Here is a 24,055-nt window from a genome sequence, read left to right on the forward strand (position 1 = left end):
ACCAAAACACTTTATTGAGCTTTTCTGTTTTACAAGTATTGTACACTGAGCAACTATTATTTAAAAATTAAAAGAAAAAAGTTACTGGGGCGCCTGGGTGGCTCAGTGGGTTGAGCCTCTGCCTTCGGCTCAGGTCATGATCTCAGGGTCCTGGGATCAGGTCCCACATCAGACTCTCTGCTTGGCAGGGAGCCTGCTTCCTCCTCTCTCTCTCTCTGCTTGCCTCTCTGACTACTTGTGATCTCTGTCAAATAAATAAATAAAATCTTTAAAAAAATAAGAAAAAAGTTACAGCATTATATATATTTTTTAATTTTAGTGAGTTGACTGTTAATACAAATACCAACCCTTAGAGTACTTTCCTTTCCTCATGTTACAGAAATTTCCTGAGTCTGTCAAAAAATATAATTTCTTTTTTAAAAATCTAGCATAATACCATTGTATATAAACAAATACAAATACTTGTTTTAAATTCACATTACTAAAAGGAAATAAGCCAAAATACAGTTTGTCTGCTATAACTCATTTCTTTAAAGAGAGGAAATAGATTCATAGTTGGTAAATGGGACTGATGTCAGTATTAAGGTGAAAGTCATGCTGCTTCATATGAAACTTTTAAAATGACTGAAACAAGTTTACTCATAATTAAATAGAAGCTTTAATAGTACATGAAGACATTAAGGGAAAACAGCTGAATGTCCTATGGAAGTGTCTTTCTTTACTGCAAGTAGTGACTAGGGCAATGGCCTCAAGAACTGCTAATACTTCCCACTGTTAGGCTACCCAGATGTGACAGGCAAAACACTAGCTCCCCAAAGATGTTCATGTCCTAATCCCCATAACCTGTGAATGTGAGCTTATACAGCAAAGAGGAATAAGGTGAAAGATGGAATTAATCGGTTGCTAATCTGCTACCCTTAAGAGAGGGAGATGATCCTGGATTGCCTGGGTAGAACTGACATAACCTGGCTAACACTTTGATTTTAGCCCAGTGATGCCCATGTCCAACTTCTGAGCTACAAAACTCTGAGATAATAAATAGGATTATTTTCGTCACAAAGTTTATGTAATTTGTACAATAGCAATAGAAAACTAGTACTACAGGGAAACTGCAAGTACCCACAAAAAGCCATGAAGATGTTTCTCTCATTTATTTTAAAATAAAAATGACTGATGAAGGATACTACCCCTTTTGAGATTTGTTTGTTTATTTGAAACAGAGAGTGAGCGCGCACGTGTGCATGAGTCAGGGGAGGGAGAGAATCTCAAGCAGACTCCCCACTGAGCACGGAGCCTGACCAGGGGCTGGACCCCATCACCTATGAGATCCTGACCTGAGCGGAAATCACGAGTCAGACAATTAACCAACTGAGCCACCCAGCCACATGGTGTTTTTAAAACGCTCCTCAAAGGAAGGAAAAACACAGTAACGCTCAAAATATAGGAAAGCAAAGCATGGACTATAATTCGAAGTACAAATGTTAGTGGAAATTTACCTACATTTAGTATTTTTAATATGCTGGGTATGGGTTTTTGTTACAGCTCTGGCTGAAAAGTTGCACAGGTTTCTTTGTCGTGTTTTTTTAACAGTTTTTAATTTTATTTTTTTCAGTGTTCCAAGATTCATTGTTTATGCACCTCACCCAGTGCTCCATGCAATACGTGCCCTCCTTAATACCCACCACTAGGCTCACCTAACCCCCCACCCCCCCTCCCCTCCAAAACCCTCAGTTTGTTCCTCAGGGTCCACAGTCTCTCATGATTTGTCTCCCCCTCCAATTTCCCCCAATTCACTTTTCCTTTCCTTCTCCTAATGTCCTCTGTGTTATTCCTTATGCTCCACAAGTAAGTGAAACCATATGATAATTGACTCTCTCTGCTTGACTTATTTCACTCAGCATAATCTCTTCCAGTCCCATCCATGTTGATACAAAAGTTGGGTATTCATCCTTTCTGATGGAGGCATAATATTCCATTGTGTATATATGGAACATATCTTAAGCTCTAATTCAAATACTATACAATTCACCCATCCAAAGTACCCAATTCAATACTTTTTAGCATATTCACAGAGCTGTGCAACCACCACCAAAATTTAATTTTAGAACATTGTTATCACCAGAGAAAGAAACTCTGTACCAATTAGCAATCACTCCCCACTTCCCCTCCAACTAGCCCTGTACATATCTCTATGTATTTGCCTATTCTGGACATTTCATATAGAAAGAAAAACATATATACATATATACAAAAAAAAGGGTAAATACGATGAAGGGATGGAATATGACTGTAAAGATGAAAATTTAAAAAGATTTTAAAATAGGAATTGATAAGAAGTTTGTTGAAAAAAGAAAGGAAAAAATATTTAAAAAAAAAAAGGGGGGAGACAATGTGATCAGGTGGGAGACTAGAACAAAGCCATACACTAGATCTGAGGCATATTTTGGTCTGTTAGAAGAAAGTGTACCCCAAAATTTTAAAGAAAGAAAAACATATATATACAAAAAATAAGGTTAAATGCAATGAAGGGGTAGAATATGACTGTAAAAACGAAAATTAAAAAAGATTTAAAAAAAAGGAATTGATAAGATATTGGTTGCAAAAGGAAAGAAGAAAAAATTTTTAATATATAAGAAAAAAAATAAAGAAAATTTTAAAAACTAACTTTGAAAGACTAAAGAATCATGGAGGAAAAAGCCATGCATTCTCTGTGCTGTATTCCCCTAGTGCTAGAGTTTTGCAGTTCTCATTGATCAGTAAACTTGGTCTTGGCTGGATGTTGTTGCTGATCTTCTGGGAGAGGGACCTCTTGCAGTGATTCTCAAATGTCTTTGCCTGAGGCAGAATTGCACTGCCCTTGCCAGGGGCCAGGCTAAATAATCTGCTCCGGTTTATTCTCCGTAGTTTTTATTCCCAGAAGGCTTTCCATACAGCTTCAAAGGATGGGAATGAAAATGGCGGCCTCCCAGTCCCTATCCCCCCCACCTTCCCCACCCCTGCCCCCTGCGCCCTCAGAGAAAAGCAGTCAATCACTCCTACCTCCCTGGTCTCTAGACGCACTCCGTGCTCACCCGGCCTGTGACAGAGTGTCTCTATCTCTGGCTCATGGCCCTGTTTGCAGTCTCCAAACCCAGCAGATTCCTGCAGTGCACTCCTGGCTGCTCCTCCCAGGGGAGGAAGGGGGGGTCTCCTCAGATCTGCCGCTGGCTGGGCCTCTGCTGTGCCGCAGATCATGGTTTATGGCAACTCCAAGCTGAGAGCCCACTCCTCAGCTCCGTCTTTGCAGCTGGCTTCCCCGCTCCAATACTTGGGAGCTCTGCCACCCTCACACCCCCACCCAGTCTTTCTGTGACCCCAAGGGTCTTGAGATCACACTGTCCCACCTACTGTTCTGCCCCGGTTAGTCCCTAGAGCAATGTCCCTCAGTAGAGCATGACAACCATGAGGGCAAAAAACAAATATACTGAGGGTGGAGGGAACAAGACAGGAAAATCCTGATTCCTAGATGTTTGAACATATTGCTGAGTCATTGTACCAACCTACAAGTACCTCCATACTCCTCATGTTTCAAAAACTTCCCTGTCTACTGCCCAGGCTACCATTAATCACGCTTTCTGTTCCTGGAAGCCAGAAACATTCCTAACTAATACGAGCTGTTAGCTCAGAGATGTGTGGTTTAGTGTGTGTCCATTTGAAGCATGGACTTTTGAGCTAACAAAGCCAACAAAAAAAATAAATTCTGACTCTTAGAAGCCATATATCCCACATATGTGGAGCCCTATTTCAAGATATCTAAAAGTTCTGATTTTGGGCTCCACTGTTCTATCCCTTCCGGGGAGCCGGCTGACAGAGGCTCCCTTTCCCCGCAGTCTATCTTCCCAAATATTGCCTCAGATTCACTTCTCTGCACCTCTTACCTTCCAGATAGCGGGTGGCTTTCTGTTCACAGAATTGCTGGTATTCTCTTCAATCTCCTGTTGAGTTTGTTGGTGTTTAGAATGGTTTGATAACTATCTAGCTGAATTCCTAGAACCAGACGAAATTTAGGTCTCCTACTCCACCACCTTGTCCCCCCCCAACCCTGGACATTTTATATAAATGGAAGCATACATGTGGTCTCTTGTGCCTGGCTTCTTTGATGTGGCATGTTTTCAAGGTTCACCCATGAAGCACCTATCAGTACTCCATTCCTTTTTCTTGAACAACATTCCAAGGTACGGATATATCACTTTTTCTTTACCTATTCATCAGATGATAGATATCGGGGTTGTTTCCGCTTTTTGTCTATCATGAATAATGCTGTTATGATCATTTGTGTACAAGTTTTTGCATGGGTCAACGTTTTCACTTCACTTGGAACAAAAGTGAAATTGCTGGGTCAGATAGTAGCTCTGTAACTCTGAGGAACTGCCAACGGTTTGGCAAAGCATCTCCACCTTCTTACATCGCCACCAACAACACACGAGGATTCGAATTCCTCCACATCCTCACTACCTTATTATTTGCCTTTTTGACCGTAGCCATCTTAGTGGATGTCAGGTGATCTCTCATTGTGGGCTGGACTTAAATTACCCTAATTGCTAAGGCTGGAACATCTTTTCATGTGCCTACTGTCCACTGGTATATATTCTCCGGGGAAATGTGTATTCAGATCCTTAAAAGCTAGGTAAGTTAAAAAAAAAAAAAAAAAAAAAAAGTTCGACAGGTTTTGGCAGGTTTGTTTCCATAACCTCTGCTTTTAGTGCAGGGTTTTAGAGAACAATATGCTTTTCTAGAAGGCATATATTAAGATAAAACAGAAAAAGCTGTAATATTTATGATTATATCTTGGGCTTTGGGATTACGGAGGAAGGATAGGGTTTTGGTTTTTTTCTTCCCTTGCTTGCCTGTATTTTTGAACTTTCAAACAACACTCTTTGGGGAAAAAAAAAAGTTTCTACAGATTATTTTCAAAATTATCCATGCTCTTTACCAGTGAAGATAATTTAGAGTTAACTTAATTCTATCACTTACAAAACACTGGTTTTATTGTCTCTACAAGACATGCTTTAAAAACTCTACTAACTTCCAAACTCAAAACTATGAAAAAAGGGGGAAAAAATTGATACAAGTTCTTGATTCTCAAGTTGAAATACTTCTTATTAGGCTGAGACATGAATTTTCAAGACTATATAAAATGTACCTATTTGACCTGATCAAAAAAGGACACACTGTGTGTTACATGAAGCTATGAGGATTTAACAGTATTGTTACTTCAGACCTGCACACCTTTAAGGGGTTGTATACAGTCCAGTCACTTGTATTGCAAATTAGGAAATAAACTGAGAAGAGCTAAGTAATTTAAGAGCTACTCACTTTAGTGCCTGAATAAGTACAATGAATGAAGATGTTACATGACTAAGATGGGCATGAGAAGGTCTCACCGAAGATCCAAGGCAAATTCTTTAAAAAGCCAAAATAATTCAATGCCACTCACCGATAAGGAAGCCTCTCATAATAGGTCTTTTCCAAAGCAGCAAAATGGTATCTTGGTTTCAAGTCTGTGGCCAGACTGGACACCAAAGCAGAGCCACATTTTTTGGTATCCACTTCTCCCTGGTAAACAGAAATTCAGTCATCATAATGGACCTAAAAGTCACCAAGAAAAGCAGGCAAATAACAAGACACTTTAAAATGACTTTAAAATTTTTAATGTCGATACATGTGTAGGCAGTAGGATTCAGATAATGAATTGCATATTTGTGGCAATCAGAGAAATCTCAAACATATTAAGAGGAACTGGGCTATTATAAATGTAGAGATAGGAACAACTGCTTGAAGCCAGGAGTTAAAGGTAAGATAACCTCTCCATATAATACCCAAAGTAGGATTTATTAGGGTCTTTTTTTGGAAACTGATTTCTCTCCCTGGAGCCCACATATTTCGCTTCTATAATTTGCTTTGTTGTGCACCTGTAGTTCCAACAATGCAGACAGTCCTAGTCAATGCAAAATATAAAAATTAAAAGTTAGCTTTCAGGGCCCCTGGGATCCACAGATTATTCAGATTATTTGGAATGGAATATTCAAGGACTTCATGACGTAAGCATGTAATCCTTTATTTTGCTTCAGTCAAGAAAGGTGTGGTTTGTGGAAGGACACAACCATGCCCTTGTTAAAGTCTGTAACATAAAGTCTATCAAAAATATTAGGCTTGGGGTACCTGGGTGGATCAGTGGGTTAAGTCTCTGCCTTCAGCTCAGGTCATGGTCTCAGGGTCCTGGGATTGAGCCCCGCATTGGGCTCTCTGCTCAGTGGGAAGCCTGCTTCCCCCTCTCTCTGCCTGCCTCTCTGCCTACTTGTGATCTCTCTCTCTGTCAAATAAATAAAATCTAAAAAAAGAAAAATATTAGGCTTTTTCCTACATATCCCTAGCTTTCATTAACAATAAATTGTGAGATCTCTCATCCATAATATTATTTTGGAACTTAAGAGAAGGTACTATCTGGAAATAAAGAAATTACCAAAATTAGTTTTCCACTAAGTAAAGCAAGAATTTCTTCCTTATGTGCTATGCTTGCTTCCTTCGGGTTTCTGCTTAAGTGCAGGAATCAGCCTTGAGGTGAGTTGTAGTATCTTAGAGACTGGTAAACTAAATTATTTTATCCCCTATTAAGATCTTACGTAGTCATTTATAAACTTTAATCAAAATCCTTGTTAGCACCCCAAAATGAAGGGTTCTCATTTTTCTCATCTTTCTTTCTCCCTTCCACCAGCAACTCAGACCTCGTTCTCTGCACCTTCCCTAGCTTCGCCATATCTTCTCACTGCAGCCAGCACTGCCCCTTGAATTGAGGTAAAGAAGAGTCATGGATTTATAGAAGGGGAGGAGAGCACTGTCCCTTTTCCTTTCAACATCCCGCCTGACAATGTCTGGTATCTTGTTGGCCTTTTTGCTCACAGACACGTGGCGCTGAAGTTGACAGAAGACCCTTTTCGGGATCATTACTGATACCTCTGCATCCATTAATTGGTATTTGTCTCTAAATGCATTCTTCCTTCACTGAAACTCAGATGCCTTCTGTCCTCACATATAACCTTTCAAGATCTTCCTTAGGCTTATTTCCACCAATGTGATCACTCACCAACCTTGTATATATCCTCTTCTAGATTATTTAAAAAAATATTAAGATCAAATGTAAGAGTGAGCTACAAGGCATCCCAACATTAAAGCTTTCACATCAGAGAAATATCAAGTTTTCAACATCTCATTTCCCATCTTGAGATCACTACGCCTTATCCCATAATGACTCCATTAAAAGATATTTTGAAAGCTAAATACTACAATGTGGAACAGAAGGTAAGAAAAATACAACTGCAGAGCTGCCACTATAAATTTTTTCACTAAAAATTAGTGAACCCTCAAAACGTGTTTTTTTTTTAAAGATTTTATTCATTTATTTGACAGAGAGAGCAGGAGCACACAAGCAGGGAGAGCCGCAGAGGGTGAAGGAGAAGCAGGCTTCCTGCTCTGCAGTGAGCCTGACCCAGGGCTCAATCCCAGGACCCTGGGATCATGACCTGCACCGAAGGCAGTCGCTTAATCAACTGAGCCACCCAGGTGCTCCTGAACCCTCAAAACATATTAAGGGGAAGCCTGAAAGAAGCCACTTGAAGCAGAAAATATAAAGAATCATTCATTTATAATTAAGATTTAGCAATTTCATCTGTGAACTGTGCTTTCGTAACATCAACCAGTTTCCAAGTTTTTGCTTTGGTTAGTTGATAGAGTTTGAAGTATCCTGAAATAATTTACAAAAAATTCCTATTGAAAGGTACTAAGAGCTGAAATACTCAATATAAAGAACAAAAAGAGGCACATGGGTGGTTCAGTCAGTTAAGTGTCTGCGTTCAGCTCAGGTCATGATTCCAGCATCTGGGATCGAGCCCCACATTGGGCTCCTGCTCAATGGGGAGTCGGCTTCTCCCTCTGCCCCTCCCCGTGTTCATGCTCATGCACGCACTCTCTCTCTCGCTCTCTCTCTCTATGCTATCAAATAAATAAGTAAAATTAAAAAAAAAAAAAAAAAAAAAAGGAGGAAAAAGCCCCAATTAAGCCAATGCAATTTGCTTATAGAAATTCCAACTGAACAAGCACTACTCACAGAAGAATTCCCAAAGTTCCCCACATACTTGGGCCATGGGGATGTGAGCAAGATATCAACACCCTTAAACTGGGATGTTGAACACAGCATTGTCCTCAGGGAAGACACATCCTTGGGACTAAAACTGTAACCTGGGACTGGTTCATTCAAGGACTCCGTCCCACTGAGGTACACAATCTGCAGTCCCGAGCTTCCAGTGAAGATGCCTTTACGCCCTATGTTCAAAGAAAAAGAGACAAGTTTTAGTCAAAACTGCAGAATGAAATATTATTATGATGAATCTCTCTCCCCATGCCACGAGCCCCGTACCTCCCTGCCATTCAGCGGGTCTGAACAAGCACAGACTTCTAGAGCCCCTTTCTGGCTGCAGGGTCTCAGGGGTGGATGGCTACAACCACGATCCCATTCAGGGAGAGCAGCCCTTCTGCGGGTTTATCCCAGGGGCCTTATGAATGAAAAAAGCTGGGAAGCACTGAGTAAGAAAAAGCCTTCCTGCCTTCTAGAGGAGACTCTACATGGCTAAAAGAAACCCAGACACCTGGACCCAGGGAGAGGCAGTAAAAGAATCAAGCAGCAGTTCTGAGGAAAGTACAGTCTAGAATGCGTACGCTCGTCACACAGGCAGCAGTGTCTGACAGAATGTGGAAACAGCAACTGGGAAAAACTAAAGACTCTACTCCCTTTTAACTTTATTCCTGGTGTGGGCCTTTGACTCCATTTCTTCCTGTTGCCTTCAAGACCCTCCTCCAACAACTTTCACCTTCCTTTCACTTACTGAATCTCTTCTCAGCTGGCTCTCTCCCCTCAGAAAAGAGAGTACTAAAGACTCTAAGGGACATACTAATTAATAAAGGACCACGACAATAATACATATGTGACCTGATAAAGGAACACAGACCAAAAAAGAAACCTAAGAAAGGAACACACACACTAACTGAAAAAGAAACTTCCTTGTCTTCTGTTTCCAATTTCTCAAAAGAGCAGTCCATGCTCTCTAAGTGCTTTACCTCTTGGTTCCTAAACGCACTGCACTCTGGTTTCCCTCTCCCACCATTCTCTTACAGGTCATGAATCACCCTGTAACTAACTGCCAATGGCCTCTCCTGGTCTCGGGAACCAGTCTCTCTTCATTTAGAGTCTACGAACTTGATATCTTTACCTCTCCCAACACTGTTCTAATCATTTTCAGCTCTCTTTGCCTATTCCCTCAATGAAGATATTTGCCCACACCACAGAGTGGTGCTTCCCTTCTCATTATATTTCCTCTGAAACAATTTGATCCTACTCAGCTTTGTTTTTCATGTTTATGGGACCAACTCCCCAAAGCCTACTCCTCCACATTGACCTTGAAAGATACACTCTAGAAAGATCACTTCCAACTATATGTTGGACGGTCTGCCAACACTTCAAGCTCACTATCACATGTTCACTATCAAGTTCATTGTTGGCTCCTCCTACTGGATCTCAAAAAAATACCTTTTACAGAAATAACCCAAATACCTCCACGGTCTCTCCACTACTGGCACTAAATTCATATGGCAAAACAGCTACCATAAATATCCACAGCAGCGATCTTAATCCAAATCTAATAACTACTACAAGAACTGCCACAAGTCAGACCTTTGTTAAGATATACAACAGAAGGATTTCAAAAGATGTATCTCGCAACAATGGTTAAAAACAACAAACAAAAATCTGTCCATCAATTTTTTGCCTAAATGTGCCCTGTGTGATTGAAGCAAGATGAGTAAGATTGCTTACATAAGAGTCCCAGCCAGATGCAGAGACTAAAGGCCAAGATGGACTATGGTGGGGAAGGATGGGGAGGACACAGACAGCAAAGAATTGTAGAGGCTTTCAGGAGAAGTAAGAGACCAAGAAAGAGGAAATGGGAAGAGCACTGGACTCATTTTAGACAAAAATAAGAAGCCATAGACTGACAGCCCATGAGGGGAAAACAAAAACAAAATCTGACAGTGCTTTTTTAAATGGGCAGACATTAAAAAGAACCACTAAAAGAGATTCAGGGGGCTAAAGAGGGAACAACTTTAACCTGAAATTAAAAAGTGGACCAGGAACCTAAGAAAGGACAAAGGGAGGGAAAAATGTGAGGATCAGCACTGAATACTTGAATTTCCAAAAGCTTAGTGAGACACACAGTTATAGCTAGTTAGGATTCTAACAAACAAGCTGTATATATCTAGCAATGTTACATGGTGAGACCACATACACGGAATTTTTTTACAAAATTTATACCTTAAGTACTCCCTATACTATAGTCAAATAGTTGATTCCTCTGGTTGGCTGCAGGAGTATATACTGGGTCATGGGAGTGCAAGGAGATTGGGGAAAGTTGGGAAAGACTACAAAGGAAAAAAATGCCAGAGTCTTAAGGGTATAGACAAAGACTTTGGGAAAGAACCCCATTCTCTCAACAGTAATGGCAGAAGAATCGAGCCACAAATTTCCCAGGAGGCTGATTCCTGGGACACTTTATTATGTGAATTTCAAACACAAAAAATACAAACTTACCCAGATACGTAATGTTTTCAGCTAACTCACACCCATCAGCATCTTGGAAGTATTTTACTGTTTCCTGGTTATTAGCACCCAGTACATACGTCTGAATAGGAACTGGTGAGAGAAACAGACATGACAACATACAGTTACCAGATCTGCTTTGGAATTTAAGAAATATTTCCCCATAGGAAAAATAATCATAGCAAAAGTAATGAATCTGCAATCCTATTTGTGGAATGTGCTCACCACTTAGGATATCCTACCCCACCCATGGCCTGACTATTTAATATTATCACTAGTTGATGAAATGACATCTAAGAGGATGGTTAATGTATAGTAAGGAAAACAGAGACCATAAAGAACTTCATTAAAAAAAACCACTCAAACTGGAAAAAGGAAAGGATACATGTGGTTGAATTTCTTCAATTCCTGCCTACTTAGAAGAGAATTTTTTTTTTAAGATTTATTTATTTATTTGAAGGAGAGAGAGAGTGTGTGCACATGAGCATGAGTGAGGGGAAAGGCAGAGAGAGAGACAGAGAAGCCTCAAGTAGACTCCCCATTGAGCACAGAGCTCAAAGCAGGGCTTGATCTCACAACCCTGAGATCATGACCCAAGTTTAAATCAAGAGTTGGACGCTCAACTGACTTAGCCACCCAGGCACCCTGAGAATTCTTTTCCTAAACCAATCCAACCAAATTCGAAATGTGAACATTTAGATGCACAGGCATCCTTCCCAGCTCAATGAGGAGCTCCAAGGGAAATTCTTAAATAACTAGTATGTGTGAAAAGAACCCAGCAAGAATTATGTAACCTTGCAACTTTGTTAGAAATCATTTGTTAAATAAAAATAATTTCTATACCTTTCTTGATGCCAGTTTTATACTCCTCCCATTCAGCATCTGGAGTGGAGCCAAAGAAATTTCCTACACACAACAGCAGCTAAAATGAGTTTTTTAAACAGATATATGAGATTTTTTTTTATCAAATAGTACATAATAGATAGTAACATAATTCAGCTAATTATTCTACTTAATGGCCTCAAAGTAGGTGTTTTTCCTTCATCAATCTGCAGACTCGCAACACATAATTCTTCGGCAACAACTGTGGTAGTTGATCTGATTCTACAAATCACTGAATTTTGGCTCACTGGCCATCAGATTTCAGTTGGGACGGGGAAGTGGGGGTCAGGGAAAAATGGAGAAATCTACTTCCAAGAATCTCTCTAGAAACACAAGACATTGAGTATTAGATACCCTCAGAGATACAGGGCAAAAAAACACACTTCCTGCCATTGTCTTTACTCCATCTTTAACCTAGAATACTCTTCTGTTTGCTAGGGGTTTAGAATCTAGGTGGCGATCCTACATAACATTTATATAAGGCTCTTGAGTTAGTGAAGCATTTGCACATGTTATCTGACTTAATCCATACCATACACTCATGGAATACATTTGCGGTTCCCAAACCCAGGGCTTAGAATCACCTACGGAGGTTTTGCTCCTCTGTTTTCAGTTTTGTGCACAGTAAGAAAGTAATTAGATTCAAATTCAAAAAGTATTAAAAGGTAAAGAAGTCTCCCCTTCCCTACCATTCCACAGCTACTAAGTTCCTATGCTCACAAAAGGAACTCAGTCTCACAAAAAAGGAGCATGTGTGTTCCGTCGAGAAAGGAATAAAGGAGTCCAAACTCTATTTTAGTACATTTGACAGTAACAGTAAAATTAGATTCAGTAACAGGAAATGTCTTACATCAAAGTTTCCACTTTTCTTCTGAATTGCTCGAACTCTGTTGAACAAAACATCAAACTTTCCTTCAACATCTCCACAAGCCAAGCTGTGAACAAGAGATACATGTTAAGGCAATTCAGGAAACATGAATGGGCCTGCTGGGTTTCATACACACTAGCCTTCCCGGATCTGGTGAATATGTGACCCAGTCTCTCTGAGGTTACCAGAGAGGTTCAGAACTATTACTTACCATGGGGCAGCTCCACCTAAAAGTCACTAAAACCTTCTACTCACCACAACTACAGGTTAACTTATCGAACCAAATCAAGCAGCAAATCAAAGCAGTTTCTTCTCCTCACTTCCCAAGCTTTGTAAATGGCTGTATTGTCCAGTTGGTCGCCAAGAGTAAAAAATCCCCTATCCAGTCATCAAGGCTCATCAGTCCCCTTTTCCAAACATCTTTCACATTCATTCCACCCTTTTCCTTTCCACTGCCACTATCAACCATCCACCCAAAAATGACGTACCAGACACCTATAATATGCTAAGGCAATACACCCAGTAGCAGGCTAAGAACACGCTAGGAGTACAAAGAGGAAAAAGACTCAGTTCAAACCTCAAAAAGTTTACGATCAGGGAAGGGGAGATACTCTAATAAAAATGTACATGAAAAAGGCTACAATAGGAGATATATGTAAATTGTTAAGGGGCAGAGAGGCAGAAAGTGGCCAGAGCTGAGGTTTGCAAGACAGACTGGCCCTAAGTTGTAAAGTAACTTGTTTTATCAACTCATTTCTGAGTTTTTAGAATTCTGACTTCCACGGTTTTTCTATTTCTCATACCATTTCTTTTATATATATATATATTTTATTTATTTGACAGACAGAAATCACAAGCAGGCAGAGAGGCAGGCAGAGGGGGGGGGGGAAGCAGGCTCCCCGCTGAGCAGAGAACCGGATGTGGGGCTCCATCCCAGGACCCTGAGATCATGACCTGGGCCAAAGGCAGAGGCTTAACCCGCTGAGCCACCCAGGTGCCCCTCTCATACCATTTCTTAATGTCTTTGAACTCATCTTGAAATATTACAGTTCTTACTGTTCGGCCACTACGTCTTTCTGGCATGTCCATATCACTGAACATTTTCAAGCTGGCTAGTAATATGTTTTAAAAAGTTCACTTCAGGGCACCTGGGTGGGTCAGTGGGTTAAAGCCTCTGTCTTCGGCTCAGGTCGTGATCCCAGGGTTCTGGGATCGAGCCCAGCATCGGGCTCTCTGCTCCATAGGGAGCCTGCTTCCTCCTCTCTTTCTCTCTCTCTCTCTGCCTGCTTGTGACCTCTGTCTGTCAAATAAATAAATAAAATCTGTATTTTTTTTTTTTAAAGTTCATTTCAGTAACAGTGTAAGATGGTCTGGAGAAACAAGTAACTATAAGCAAAAATATCAGCAAAGGGGCAATATTGAATGAAGATGTGAAGGAGAGAAATGATGAAAAATTTAGAATTTTGAGCACATGAACACAATTTGAACTGGAGAAGTAGAGAGAGAAATGAGGGAGGAGGGAGGAATGGAGGATACGCTGAGGCAGAGCCACGGAGAGTCCTGTGATGAGGCAGAATCAGCCAAAGATCTAATGAATCAGGTACTGGATATAACATAGGGAGTGCGCTTACATTTATTTCCTCTAATGCCTACTCTTCTTCCTAACTATCCTATATAAAGCCAAAAATTTAATGTTCTTTCCTCAAAAACATTAAGAGAACTCCACTGCCTGCAGAGCCACAGGCTTCCACAAGTCTTTGGTCCCTCTCCCCAGGGCTTTCTCCAAGTTTCCGTAACAGAAACTTCTCCTACTGTCAATCTGATCATTCTCTGCCTCTGCCATACCTCTTCTAACAGCCTGACCCTACCCACCCTGAATCCAGTTTTTTCCCATCCTTCAAGGCCCAGCACATCTCTAAAGCCCTCTTAACTGGCTCAGAAAGTCACTTTCTTCTCAAACTTCAGAAACCCATAGAGCATCTCAGAGAAGCTCTGTAATAAACTACTAGGTGTTTTTATTTACCTCCTGAGCACCACCTCCTCTAGGAAGTCCTCCAGTCCCTATCAGTCACCAATTCCAGGTGCTCCCTCTATCACAGAAGTTGTCACATGGAATTATAATTGCTTCTCAGAGAGCCATCATCCAGTTTGCACATCACAGGACATCTCAAAGTTCATCATCTCCCCAAATAGGCCCTTTTCCAGTGTTTCCTTTCCCAATGAGGGGCAGAAATTTTGGACCCCACAGTGCCAACTCCTTCTCACAGCCAAACCATCTCCAAGCCCTGTTAATTTCATCTCCTTAATAAGCCCTGAATCCCAGCACTTTGCTTCTGCCATCACTCTACCTAATCCTAGCTGCCCACTTCTTTGGCTTTAATTTGTTTTCACACTGCAGCCAGAATCGCTTTCCAAAAGAAAAATCTGATCCTGCCAAGGAATTCTTAAACATTTCGATGACTTTATAATAAAGACAAAAAAATTAACCAAGGCTCAATCCTCCCTCTCCTGATTCCTCATAATAAGCCAAATCCCCTTTTATATTCTCTTCCAGAACCGTGAAGCTTTTCTTCCCGACATTTATCACCACCATAATTTTACATTAATCTGGATTCTTTGATTAATATCTACTCAAGACTCTGAGCTCCATTAAGGCAGGAACTCCATCTGTGCAGTGTCTAGCACAATGCCTGGTACACTGCAACTGTTCAATAAATATTTGTTCAACGGGTCCATGGATGCACCGATGGATGGTGTAGCTTCACTCCAGCGCCTGCTCCTCCCAAAAAAGTGCGCCTGCGCAGGAGAACTATCTAGCTCGTCTGTTCGCAACTGACAAGGACCCACCAGCGGAGCCCACGGCAACTTATTTTCATCAATACATAAGTGGGGTGTGGGGAAAAGTAAAGGAGAAAGGTGTCAGGGTCCAGGATAGCCTAAAATGGAGGAGGCCTGACGCTGGACGCTTCCGCCTCTCCCAGCGTGTGTCTCCAAGAGTCCTCTCTCGGAAGCGAAAGGAGACCGGCTCCGGCCGAGCTAAGACGGGATCGGAGCTCACGAGCCGCCACCACGCTCCCACCCCCGCCTTTTCCCCTCTCTTCCAGGAACGAGAGAGCCCCCGGCCAGCATACACTCGCGCCCGCACGCACCCATACGTGCGCGCGCACTTGCGTTTCTGAGTTATGGTCACTCACAGACGCAGCGGTTTCTGAGCCATTTGTTCCAACAGCCGGGATTAGGTCGACCACCCAAAACCCGGACTCTGAATCCAAGCTCCTCTGAAAAACGCGGCAGCACCACACTAAGACGTCAGTGCACCCAGCCAATGAGGGTTCGGTTATCTACGGAGAGCGCCGAGGGACAGAAGCCTCCCTCAGGTGACTTCGCCTCCAAGAAGAATAGAAGAGCAGTAGAGGAAGGAAGAGGTAATGGGAAAATGATTCCAATTACGATGTTTTACTTCGGAGCAATTGAAGTTATGGAGCTTCTAGAAAGTTCCCGACACAATGTTGGGCCCTAACCTAACCATATAAGTCCAGTGGGCAAGGATAGACTCCCGCTCCTTAAAGGTGCACAGCACTGTTATTCTCACTGCATGATTTGAAAGTAAATTGCAGATGTCAAGAATACCTCAGAGTGCATTTCCTGAGAATAAGGAATACTATTAACACATCTAAAAAAAAAATTAATAAGTTCAATAATATCATCTAATACACATCCATATTTAAAGTTCTCCATTTGTAGGGCACCTGGGTGGCTCAGTGGGTTGAGCCGCTGCCTTCGGCTCAGGTCATGATCCCAGTGCCCTGGGATTGAGTCCCACATCGGGCTCCTTGCTCAGCGGGGAGCCTGCTTCTCTCTCTGCCTCTCCCTGCCAGCCACTTCGCCTACTTGTGCACTCTCTCTCTCTCTCTCTAACAAATAAATAAATAAAATAAAATAAAAAAAAGATAAAGTTCTCCATTTGTGCCCCCCCCCCAGTTTTTTTTAAATATCTGGAGCTTGTTTTAATTCCGGATACAATTGAGTTTCACGCTTGTATTCAGTTCTCTCTCTAGTCTTTTTAAATCTACAACAGCCCACCTACCTTTTTGGTTTTGTTTTTCATGACATTGGCTTTTTGGAGGAATTCAGTCCAATTTATAGGAGACAACAGTATATAACAGTATATAAGGAAATGGAAACAAAGGGGTTTCGGACAACTGAGGGGAAGGGAAAATTCACTAAGGTCAGCCACGGAATTAGAAATTAACTAAAACATAAATAAGTTTAAAGAAGAACCACAAAATTCTGGTTTCCCTCACTTTGGAGGGAAATATTAAATTCCCTATCTCATTAATTATTAATGTCCCTGCTTTGATAGCACACAAAGCTTGTGTTTTTTTCTACTTTGGGGGCAATCCAGCACAGCCCACAAATAGAAATCAAGACTGAATATAAAGGAGTAGAAATTTGCCAAACATGGGCAGGTAATCCCTTCAGGAAGAGGAAACAATAGTAAAATATGGAAATTCATCAGTGGAAGTCTGTATTATCTTTCCAACTCTTTTTTTTTTAATTTTTTTTTTCTAATTTTTAATTTATTTGATAGAGATCAGAAGTAGGCAGAGAGGCAGGCAGAGAGAGAGGAGGAAGCAAGGCTCCCTGCTGAGCAGAGAGCCTGATGCGGGACTCTATCCCAGGACCCTGAGATCATGACCTGAGCCGAAGGCAGAGGCTAAACCCACTGAGCCACCCAGGTGCCCCTCTTTCCAACTCTTATAAATCTAAATCTACTCTGAAATATAAAGCTTATGGAAAGAAAGCTCATCCATGTGAATTTAAGCTAGCTCAAGATAGCTGAATACAGTGTAAGTGTCAGAGTAATAGAAAATGAAACTGGAAAAAAATGAAAGAAATAGGGGTTTTGATGCATGCTAAGAAGTCTGGTTTTAAAATACACATTCTTCACAAGTGTATGGAAAATTCCTCCAGAATAGAATGTTGGGCCACAAAACAATCTCAAAAAATTCAAGTACATAGAAATTATATCGAGTATCTTTTCAACCACAATGGTACAAAACTAGAATTCAATAAGAAATAAGGAAGAAAACTAGAAAGTTAAAAAATACATAGAAATTAAACAACACACTCCTGAACAACTAATAGACCAAAGAAGAAATCACAAAGAAAAATTTAAAAAATCTTGGGACAAAGGAAAATAGAAACACAACACACCAAACTTGTGGAATGCAACAAAAGCAGTTCTAAGAGGAAAGTTGATAACTGTAAATGTCTATATTAAAAAATAAAGGTCTCAGATAAACAACTCAACATTACACATCAAAGAACTAGAAAAATAAGAATAAACTAAGCCCAAAATTAGCAGAAGGCAGGATATAATAAAGATTACAGCAGAAATAAGTAAAACAGAGAATAGGAAAACAATAGAAAAGATCAACAAAACTAAAAGTTGGTTTTTGAAAAAGATGAAATTGACAAACCTTTAGCTAAACTAATCAAAAAAGAGGGGACTCAAATAAATGAAATTATCAATGAAAAAGGAGGCATTTCAACTGATACCACAGAAATATCTGTATTTCTGTGTTATCTGTATATCTGTATATCTGATCATAACAGATCACTGTAAATAATTATATACCAATAAATTGGACAACCAAGAAGAAATGGATAGATTTCTAGAAACATAAAACTTAACAAGACTGAATTGAGAAGAAATAGAAAATCTGAACAGACCAATAAAGAGTAAGGAGTTTGAATCAGTAATCAAAAAACTCCCAAAAAAGAAATCCCAGGATCAGATTATTTCACTGAATTCTACTGAACATTTAAAGAATTAATGCCAATCTTTCTCAAACTCTTCCAAAAACTGCAGAGGAAGGAACACTCCCAGACTCATTATATAAGGTCAGCGTTACCCAAAACCAAAGCCAGCCAGATAAGGATACTATAAGAAAACCACAGACCAATATCCCTGATGAATATAGATATAAAATTCTCAGCAAGTTACTGGCAAACTGAATTCAACAGCATGTTAAAAGGATCACATGCCATGATCAAGTGGGACTTGTCCCTGGGATGTAGGGATGTTTCAACATACCAAAATCAATAAATGCAATAAATCTCATTTATAGAATGAAAGATAAAAATCATATGATCATCTCAATAGGTGTAAAGAAAACATTTGACAAAATTCAGCATCCTATCATGATTAAAAAAAAAAACTCTCAACAAAGTGTGCATAGAAGAAATGTACCTCAATATAATAAAGATGATATATGACAAACCCACAACTGACATCCTACTCAGCGGTGAAAGGATGAAGGCTTTTCCTCTAAGACAAGGGTGCCCACTACCAGAAGTTCTACCCAGAACAAGTAGGCAGGAAAAAGAAATAAAAGGCATCCATATTGGAAAGGAAGAAGCAAAACACTGTCTCTGTTCAGATGACATCATCTTATATATAAAAAATCCTAAATACGCCACCCCCCAAAAAACAAAACAAAACAAAAAAACAAAAACAGAGCTAATAATTGAATTCAGTAAAGTTGCAGGATAAAAAATCAACATATAAAAACCAGTTGTGTTTGTATACACTACTAACAAACTATCTGAAAAATAAAGAAAACAATCCCATTTATAATAGCATCAAAAACAAAAAAAAGATACTTAACAATACATTCAACCAAAAAGGTAAAAGGTCTATACAATGAAATCCATAAGATACTGCTGAAAGAAACCGAAGAAGATACAAATAAGTGGAAAGATATTTTGTGCTCATGAAAAAGAAGAATAGTTAAAATATCCATATTACCCAAAGCCATCTATAGAGTCAATGCAACCTCTATTAAAATGTAATGGGGGGTGCCTGCGTGGCTTAGTAGGTTAAAGCCTCTGCCTTCGGCTCAGGTCATGATCCCAGGGTCCTGGGATGGAGTCCTGCATGGGGCTCTCTGCTAGTCGGGGAGCCTGCTTCCCCCTCTCTCTCTGCCTGTCTCTCTGCCTACTTGTGATCTGTCTGTCAAATAAATAAATAAAATCTTCAAAAAAAAAAAAAAAGAAATAGAAAAAACAATCCTGAAAATTGTATGGAACCACAAAAGACCCAAATAGCCAAAGCAATCTTGAGAAAGTAGAACAAAGCTTGAAGTATCACACTTTCTGATTTAAACTATGTTATAAAGCAATAGTATTCAAAACAGTATAGAACTAATGTAAGAACAGATACATAGAGCAATGGAGCAGAATCAAGAGCCCAGAAATAAACCCATGCATATACAGACAACTAATATTTGACAAAGGAGCCAAGAATACTCAGTGGGGAAAGGACAGTCTCTTCAATGTAATGGAAATGGAAATTAGGTATTAAATGGTATTAGGAAAATTGGATATTCACATGTAAAATAATGAAACTGGATCCCTATTTTACACCACTCACAAGCATTAATTCAAAATGGATTAAAGACTGAATATAAGATCTGGAACTGTAACCCCTAGAAGAAACAGGAAGTACTTTGACATTGGTCTTGGTAATAATTTTTTGGATATGACACTAAAAGCACAAGCAACAAAAACAAACATTAACAAGTGGGACTACATAAAACAAACAAGCCTCTGCACACCAAAAGGAACAACCAAGAAAATGAAAATGCAACCTATGGAATGGTAGAAAGTATCTGCAAACTCTCTATAGGATAGGGAGTTAATATCCAAAATATAAATGGAACTCAAACAACTCAACAGCAAAAAAGCAAATAATCTGATTTTTTTAAATGGGCAAAGGCCCCAATTAGACATTTTTCCAAAGACTACCAATGGCCAATACACACATGAAAAGGTGCTCAGCATCACCAGTCATCAGGAAATGCAAATCAAAACCACAGTCAGTTATCACCTCACACCAGTGAGAACGGCAATTATCAAAAAGATAAGAGATATAGGGATGCCTGGGTAGCTCAGTCATTAAGCATCTCCCTTTGGCTCAGGTTATGATCCCAGGGTCCTGGGAAAGAGGCCCGTGTTGGGCTCCCTGCTCAGTGGGAGCCTGCTTCTCCCTCTCCCACTCCCTCTGCTCGTGTTCCATCTCCCGCTGTCAAATAAATAAAATCTTAAAAAAAAAAAAAAAAAAGATGTAACTGTTGAAGATGTGGAGAAAAGTGAACCCTGTGCACTGCTGATGAGAATGCAAATTAGTACAGCCACTATGGAAAACAGCATGAAGCTTCTTCAGGAAATTAAAAACAGAACTATCATATAATCCAGCAATCCCATTTCTGGGTATATATCCAAAGGAAATGAAATCATAATGAGGTATCCGCAACCCCACATTCACAGCAGCATTATTCATGATAGCCAATACATGAGAACAAACTAAGTGTCCATTGATGAATGAATGAAGAAAATGTGGTGTATATATTTACAATGAAAAAAGAAGGAAATCCTGCCATTTGCGTTAACATGAAGCACAAGGGTATTACGCTACGTGAAATTAGTCAGAAAAAGACAAATATTGTGTGATCTCACTTATGTGAAATCTGAAAAACAAAACAAAACAAAACTCCAAGGCAGGGGCTGGTGGTGAGTTTTGTTGGACCCTGGACAGTAAAGAATAGTTCCTGAGAGTAGGGGCAGGGTCATTGTCTCCTTTGCTGATCCAGGTGCCAAGGACAGGGCTTAACACTCAGTATGAATTTGCTGAATGTTAATATTACATGCACTCTAGAAGTAGAGGTTGAGTCAAGAATGTGTTAGATTCTGAACACTGAACAACATGCTTTAATACCCTTGGGAATGAGTTAGAGACTTCAAAGAAAAGGCTGGGTAATAAATAAATCAGTATTCTATCCTAATTATAGTTGTGTGTTTTTTTTTTTTAAGATTTTATTTACTTGTGAGAGAGAGAGAGAGAGAGAGTGCACAAGCAGGCAGAGGTGGAGAGAGAAGCAGACTTCCCACTAAGCAAGAAGCCCGATGCGGGACTCGACCCCAAGACCCTGGGATCATGACCTGAGCCGAAGGCAGCAGCTTAACCGATTGAGCCACCCAGGCGTCCCCCTAATTATAGTTATTAACTACAAGAACTTTTAACTTTAAAAATAAACAGCTTTATTGGGATGCCTGGGTGGCTCAGTCGGTTAAGCTTCTGCATTCAGCTCAGGGCATGATCCCAGGGTCCTGGGATTGAGCCCTACGTCGGGCTCCCAGCTCAGCTAGGAGTCTGCTTCTCCCTCTGCCCCTGCTCTCTCTCAAATAAATAAAATCTTTAAAAAATAAATAAACAAAATTTTGGTTTCTGAGTAAAAAAACAAAATTAATCTGGCTTTTTCAAAGCAGCTATGAGAAATCGCTAAAGGATTCTAAGCAGGAGGGGTAACAGAGCCACTTGACATTTTAGATTGCTCTGACAGCAGTTTGGAAGGTGCATTGGAGGGATCGTTACAGTGAGAAGACACAGCTATAGTGCAGTGGGGTGGGGGCAAGTAACAGTCTGGAACAGAGATAGTAGGAAAGGACCAAAACAGGGTTAAGAACTCTTTGGGACTGGGGCGCATGGGTGGCTCAGTGGGTTAAGCCGCTGCCTTCAGCTCAGGTCATGATCCCAGGTCTTGGGTTCAAGCCCCACATCGGGCTTTCTGCTCGGCAGGGAGCCTGCTTCCTCCTCTCTCTCTGCCTGCCTCTCTGCCTACTTGTGATTTCTCTCTGTCAAATAAATAAATAAAATCTTTAAAAAAAAAAAAAAAAGAACTCTTTGGGAGACAGAACTGAGGACCTCAGACCCCTTCCTGGGTGGTGACCCCCAACTCTGAATAAGGATGCCTGTCCTCCAAACTAGACTGGCCTGTCAGTCAGTATCCTCCAACCATTGATGACTTTAGTCTGAAAGGAAGACAGTCGGAATCCTGGGAGCCCCCTCTGACCCCGCAGGCACAAAGAGGAAGATGTTTCAGAAAATATGAGTGGCAGCCCCACCTCCCCACCTAATACACATACACAGTCTTTGTCTTTATCACATTTCCAAAAGGGAACATGTGTCAAGATGTCATCCATCTCCAGACATCTGAGTCACAGAGAGAAGAGACAGGAAGGGCCCATCACATATATCGAGCTATCAAAACACTCCTTTCACTGCTTCTGCTCAATCTAGAAGACTCAGCCTGTAATTATTTAAGATTTCCTATGATTCGCAATGTTATGGGAAAGTAAATTACTGACATTCACAAGGTGGTAATCTGTTAAGAACAAGTTTTTTTCTTTTTTTAATTTAGGATCTTATTAGCAATACATCAGCATCATTAATAGAAAAAAACATTGTTGACACAGAAACTCAAAAAACCAGCCATTAAGAAAATAATGGAGTAATCAACCACTATGAGAGAAGAATGGTTCCTCTCATTTGATTCCACTGGCAAGCCCAGGCTTATCCTGAACTTTGAGAGACTCTCTGTCCTGAGTGGATGATGAAACATTCAAGTAAAAGGTAAGAAGTTATAAGTGTGAGTTTCTGAGGGATACTGCCTCAAAAGAAGTTCAGGGGTAGCCATAGTCCTCCAGTTTACTCCAATGTTGGTACATTTCTGGGACGACCAGCACAGTTTCCTTTTGAGGAGTTTTGACAATTCATCAGCCTCAGGATTCAGGTCTTATAAACATTCTTCCATGTTAAAAAAGACTTTGATCCACAGGAGTAAGTTTTTCATCGCTTCTCCAGCTTCTTGTACTTGGCTTCTGCCAGGGAGAGATGGGGAAGAAGTTAAATCTTTTAAAACCAGCTCTTACAAAGATCTTTTCAGTCAGCATTTCCAGGCAAGTTCAACAATATCTATTACACTAAAAGAAAAAAAAAATCTATTGCCTTTAATCTCATAATCTGTCCAAACTGGGTCCAAATTGGAGGCACACCATAAATGTTAACATTCATATTAGCTAAAGACAGATATTTGGATGTGCACAACTTAAGATAAAAAGTTTCACACACACACACACAGAATTAAGAACAAGTTCACTAAGTTCTAACCCTGTCAACAGCACGTGCTCAGACAACTCCGTCAGGATTAAGCAGATCTACTGGCACTGGAGTCATGGGAAGCCTTACTAAGCACGGGAAATTGCTTCTCCAGCCACTGTCCCAGGCACTCTCTGACAGCCAGACTGGAACTCTCTGGACATACAAATGTATGTTTCTCATTTTATTTTCTTATTCCTACACCTCACTATAGGAAAGTCATTTTGAAAGACACAGAGATTTAAAAGACTATCAAATAAGCCTCTTTTTTGTTTGTTTGTTTTAATATTTATTTTTTTTTATAAACATATATTTTTATCCCCAGGGGTACAGGTCTGTGAATCGCCAGGTTTACACACTTCACAGCACTCACCATAGCACATACTCTCTCCAATGTCCATAACCCCACCCCCCTTCTCACAAACCCCCTCCCCCCAGCAACCCTCAGTTTGTTTTGTGAGATTAAGAGTCACTTATGGTTTGTGTCCCTCCCAATCCCATCTTGTTTCATTTATTCTTCTCCTACCCCCTTAACCCCCCATGTTGCATCTCCACTTCCTCATATCAGGGAGATCATATGATAGTTGTCTTTCTCTGATTGACTTATTTCACTAAGCAT

At 40.3% G+C, this 24,055-nt stretch overlaps 2 protein-coding genes across 7 annotated transcripts in view; both read right to left on the reverse strand.

The window, feature by feature from the left end:
- The window catches only part of LOC111145204 (CWF19 like 1, cell cycle control (S. pombe)), a 30,553-nt gene extending 14,816 nt beyond the window's left edge, over window positions 1-15,737 (reverse strand). For 2 of the 5 annotated variants that reach the window (XM_022499934.1, XM_022499933.1), the window contains exons 1-6: window positions 15,629-15,737; window positions 12,417-12,501; window positions 11,528-11,606; window positions 10,676-10,777; window positions 8,144-8,358; window positions 5,477-5,595 (exon numbers count right to left, since the gene is read on the reverse strand). In XM_022499934.1, coding sequence (XP_022355642.1) covers window positions 5,477-5,595; window positions 8,144-8,358; window positions 10,676-10,777; window positions 11,528-11,606; window positions 12,417-12,501; window positions 15,629-15,651 — 623 coding nt within the window. In that variant the 5' untranslated portion in view covers window positions 15,652-15,737. The other 3 variants (XM_022499936.1, XM_022499935.1, XM_022499937.1) reach the window with 3 other exon arrangements.
- A 6,922-nt stretch (window positions 15,738-22,659) lies between these two features.
- LOC111145326 (biogenesis of lysosomal organelles complex 1 subunit 2) overlaps window positions 22,660-24,055 on the reverse strand; it is a 7,827-nt gene continuing 6,431 nt past the window's right edge. The window contains exon 5 of one of the 2 annotated variants that reach the window (XM_022500163.1): window positions 22,660-23,159. In XM_022500163.1, coding sequence (XP_022355871.1) covers window positions 23,128-23,159 — 32 coding nt within the window. In that variant the 3' untranslated portion in view covers window positions 22,660-23,127. The remainder of the gene's footprint in view (window positions 23,160-24,055) is intronic. The other variant, XM_022500164.1, reaches the window with a different exon arrangement.

This window comes from Enhydra lutris, unplaced genomic scaffold, assembly GCF_002288905.1.
Source record: "Enhydra lutris kenyoni isolate GAN:26980312 unplaced genomic scaffold, ASM228890v2 scaffoldscaffold12, whole genome shotgun sequence".
Lineage (NCBI taxonomy): Eukaryota > Metazoa > Chordata > Mammalia > Carnivora > Mustelidae > Enhydra > Enhydra lutris.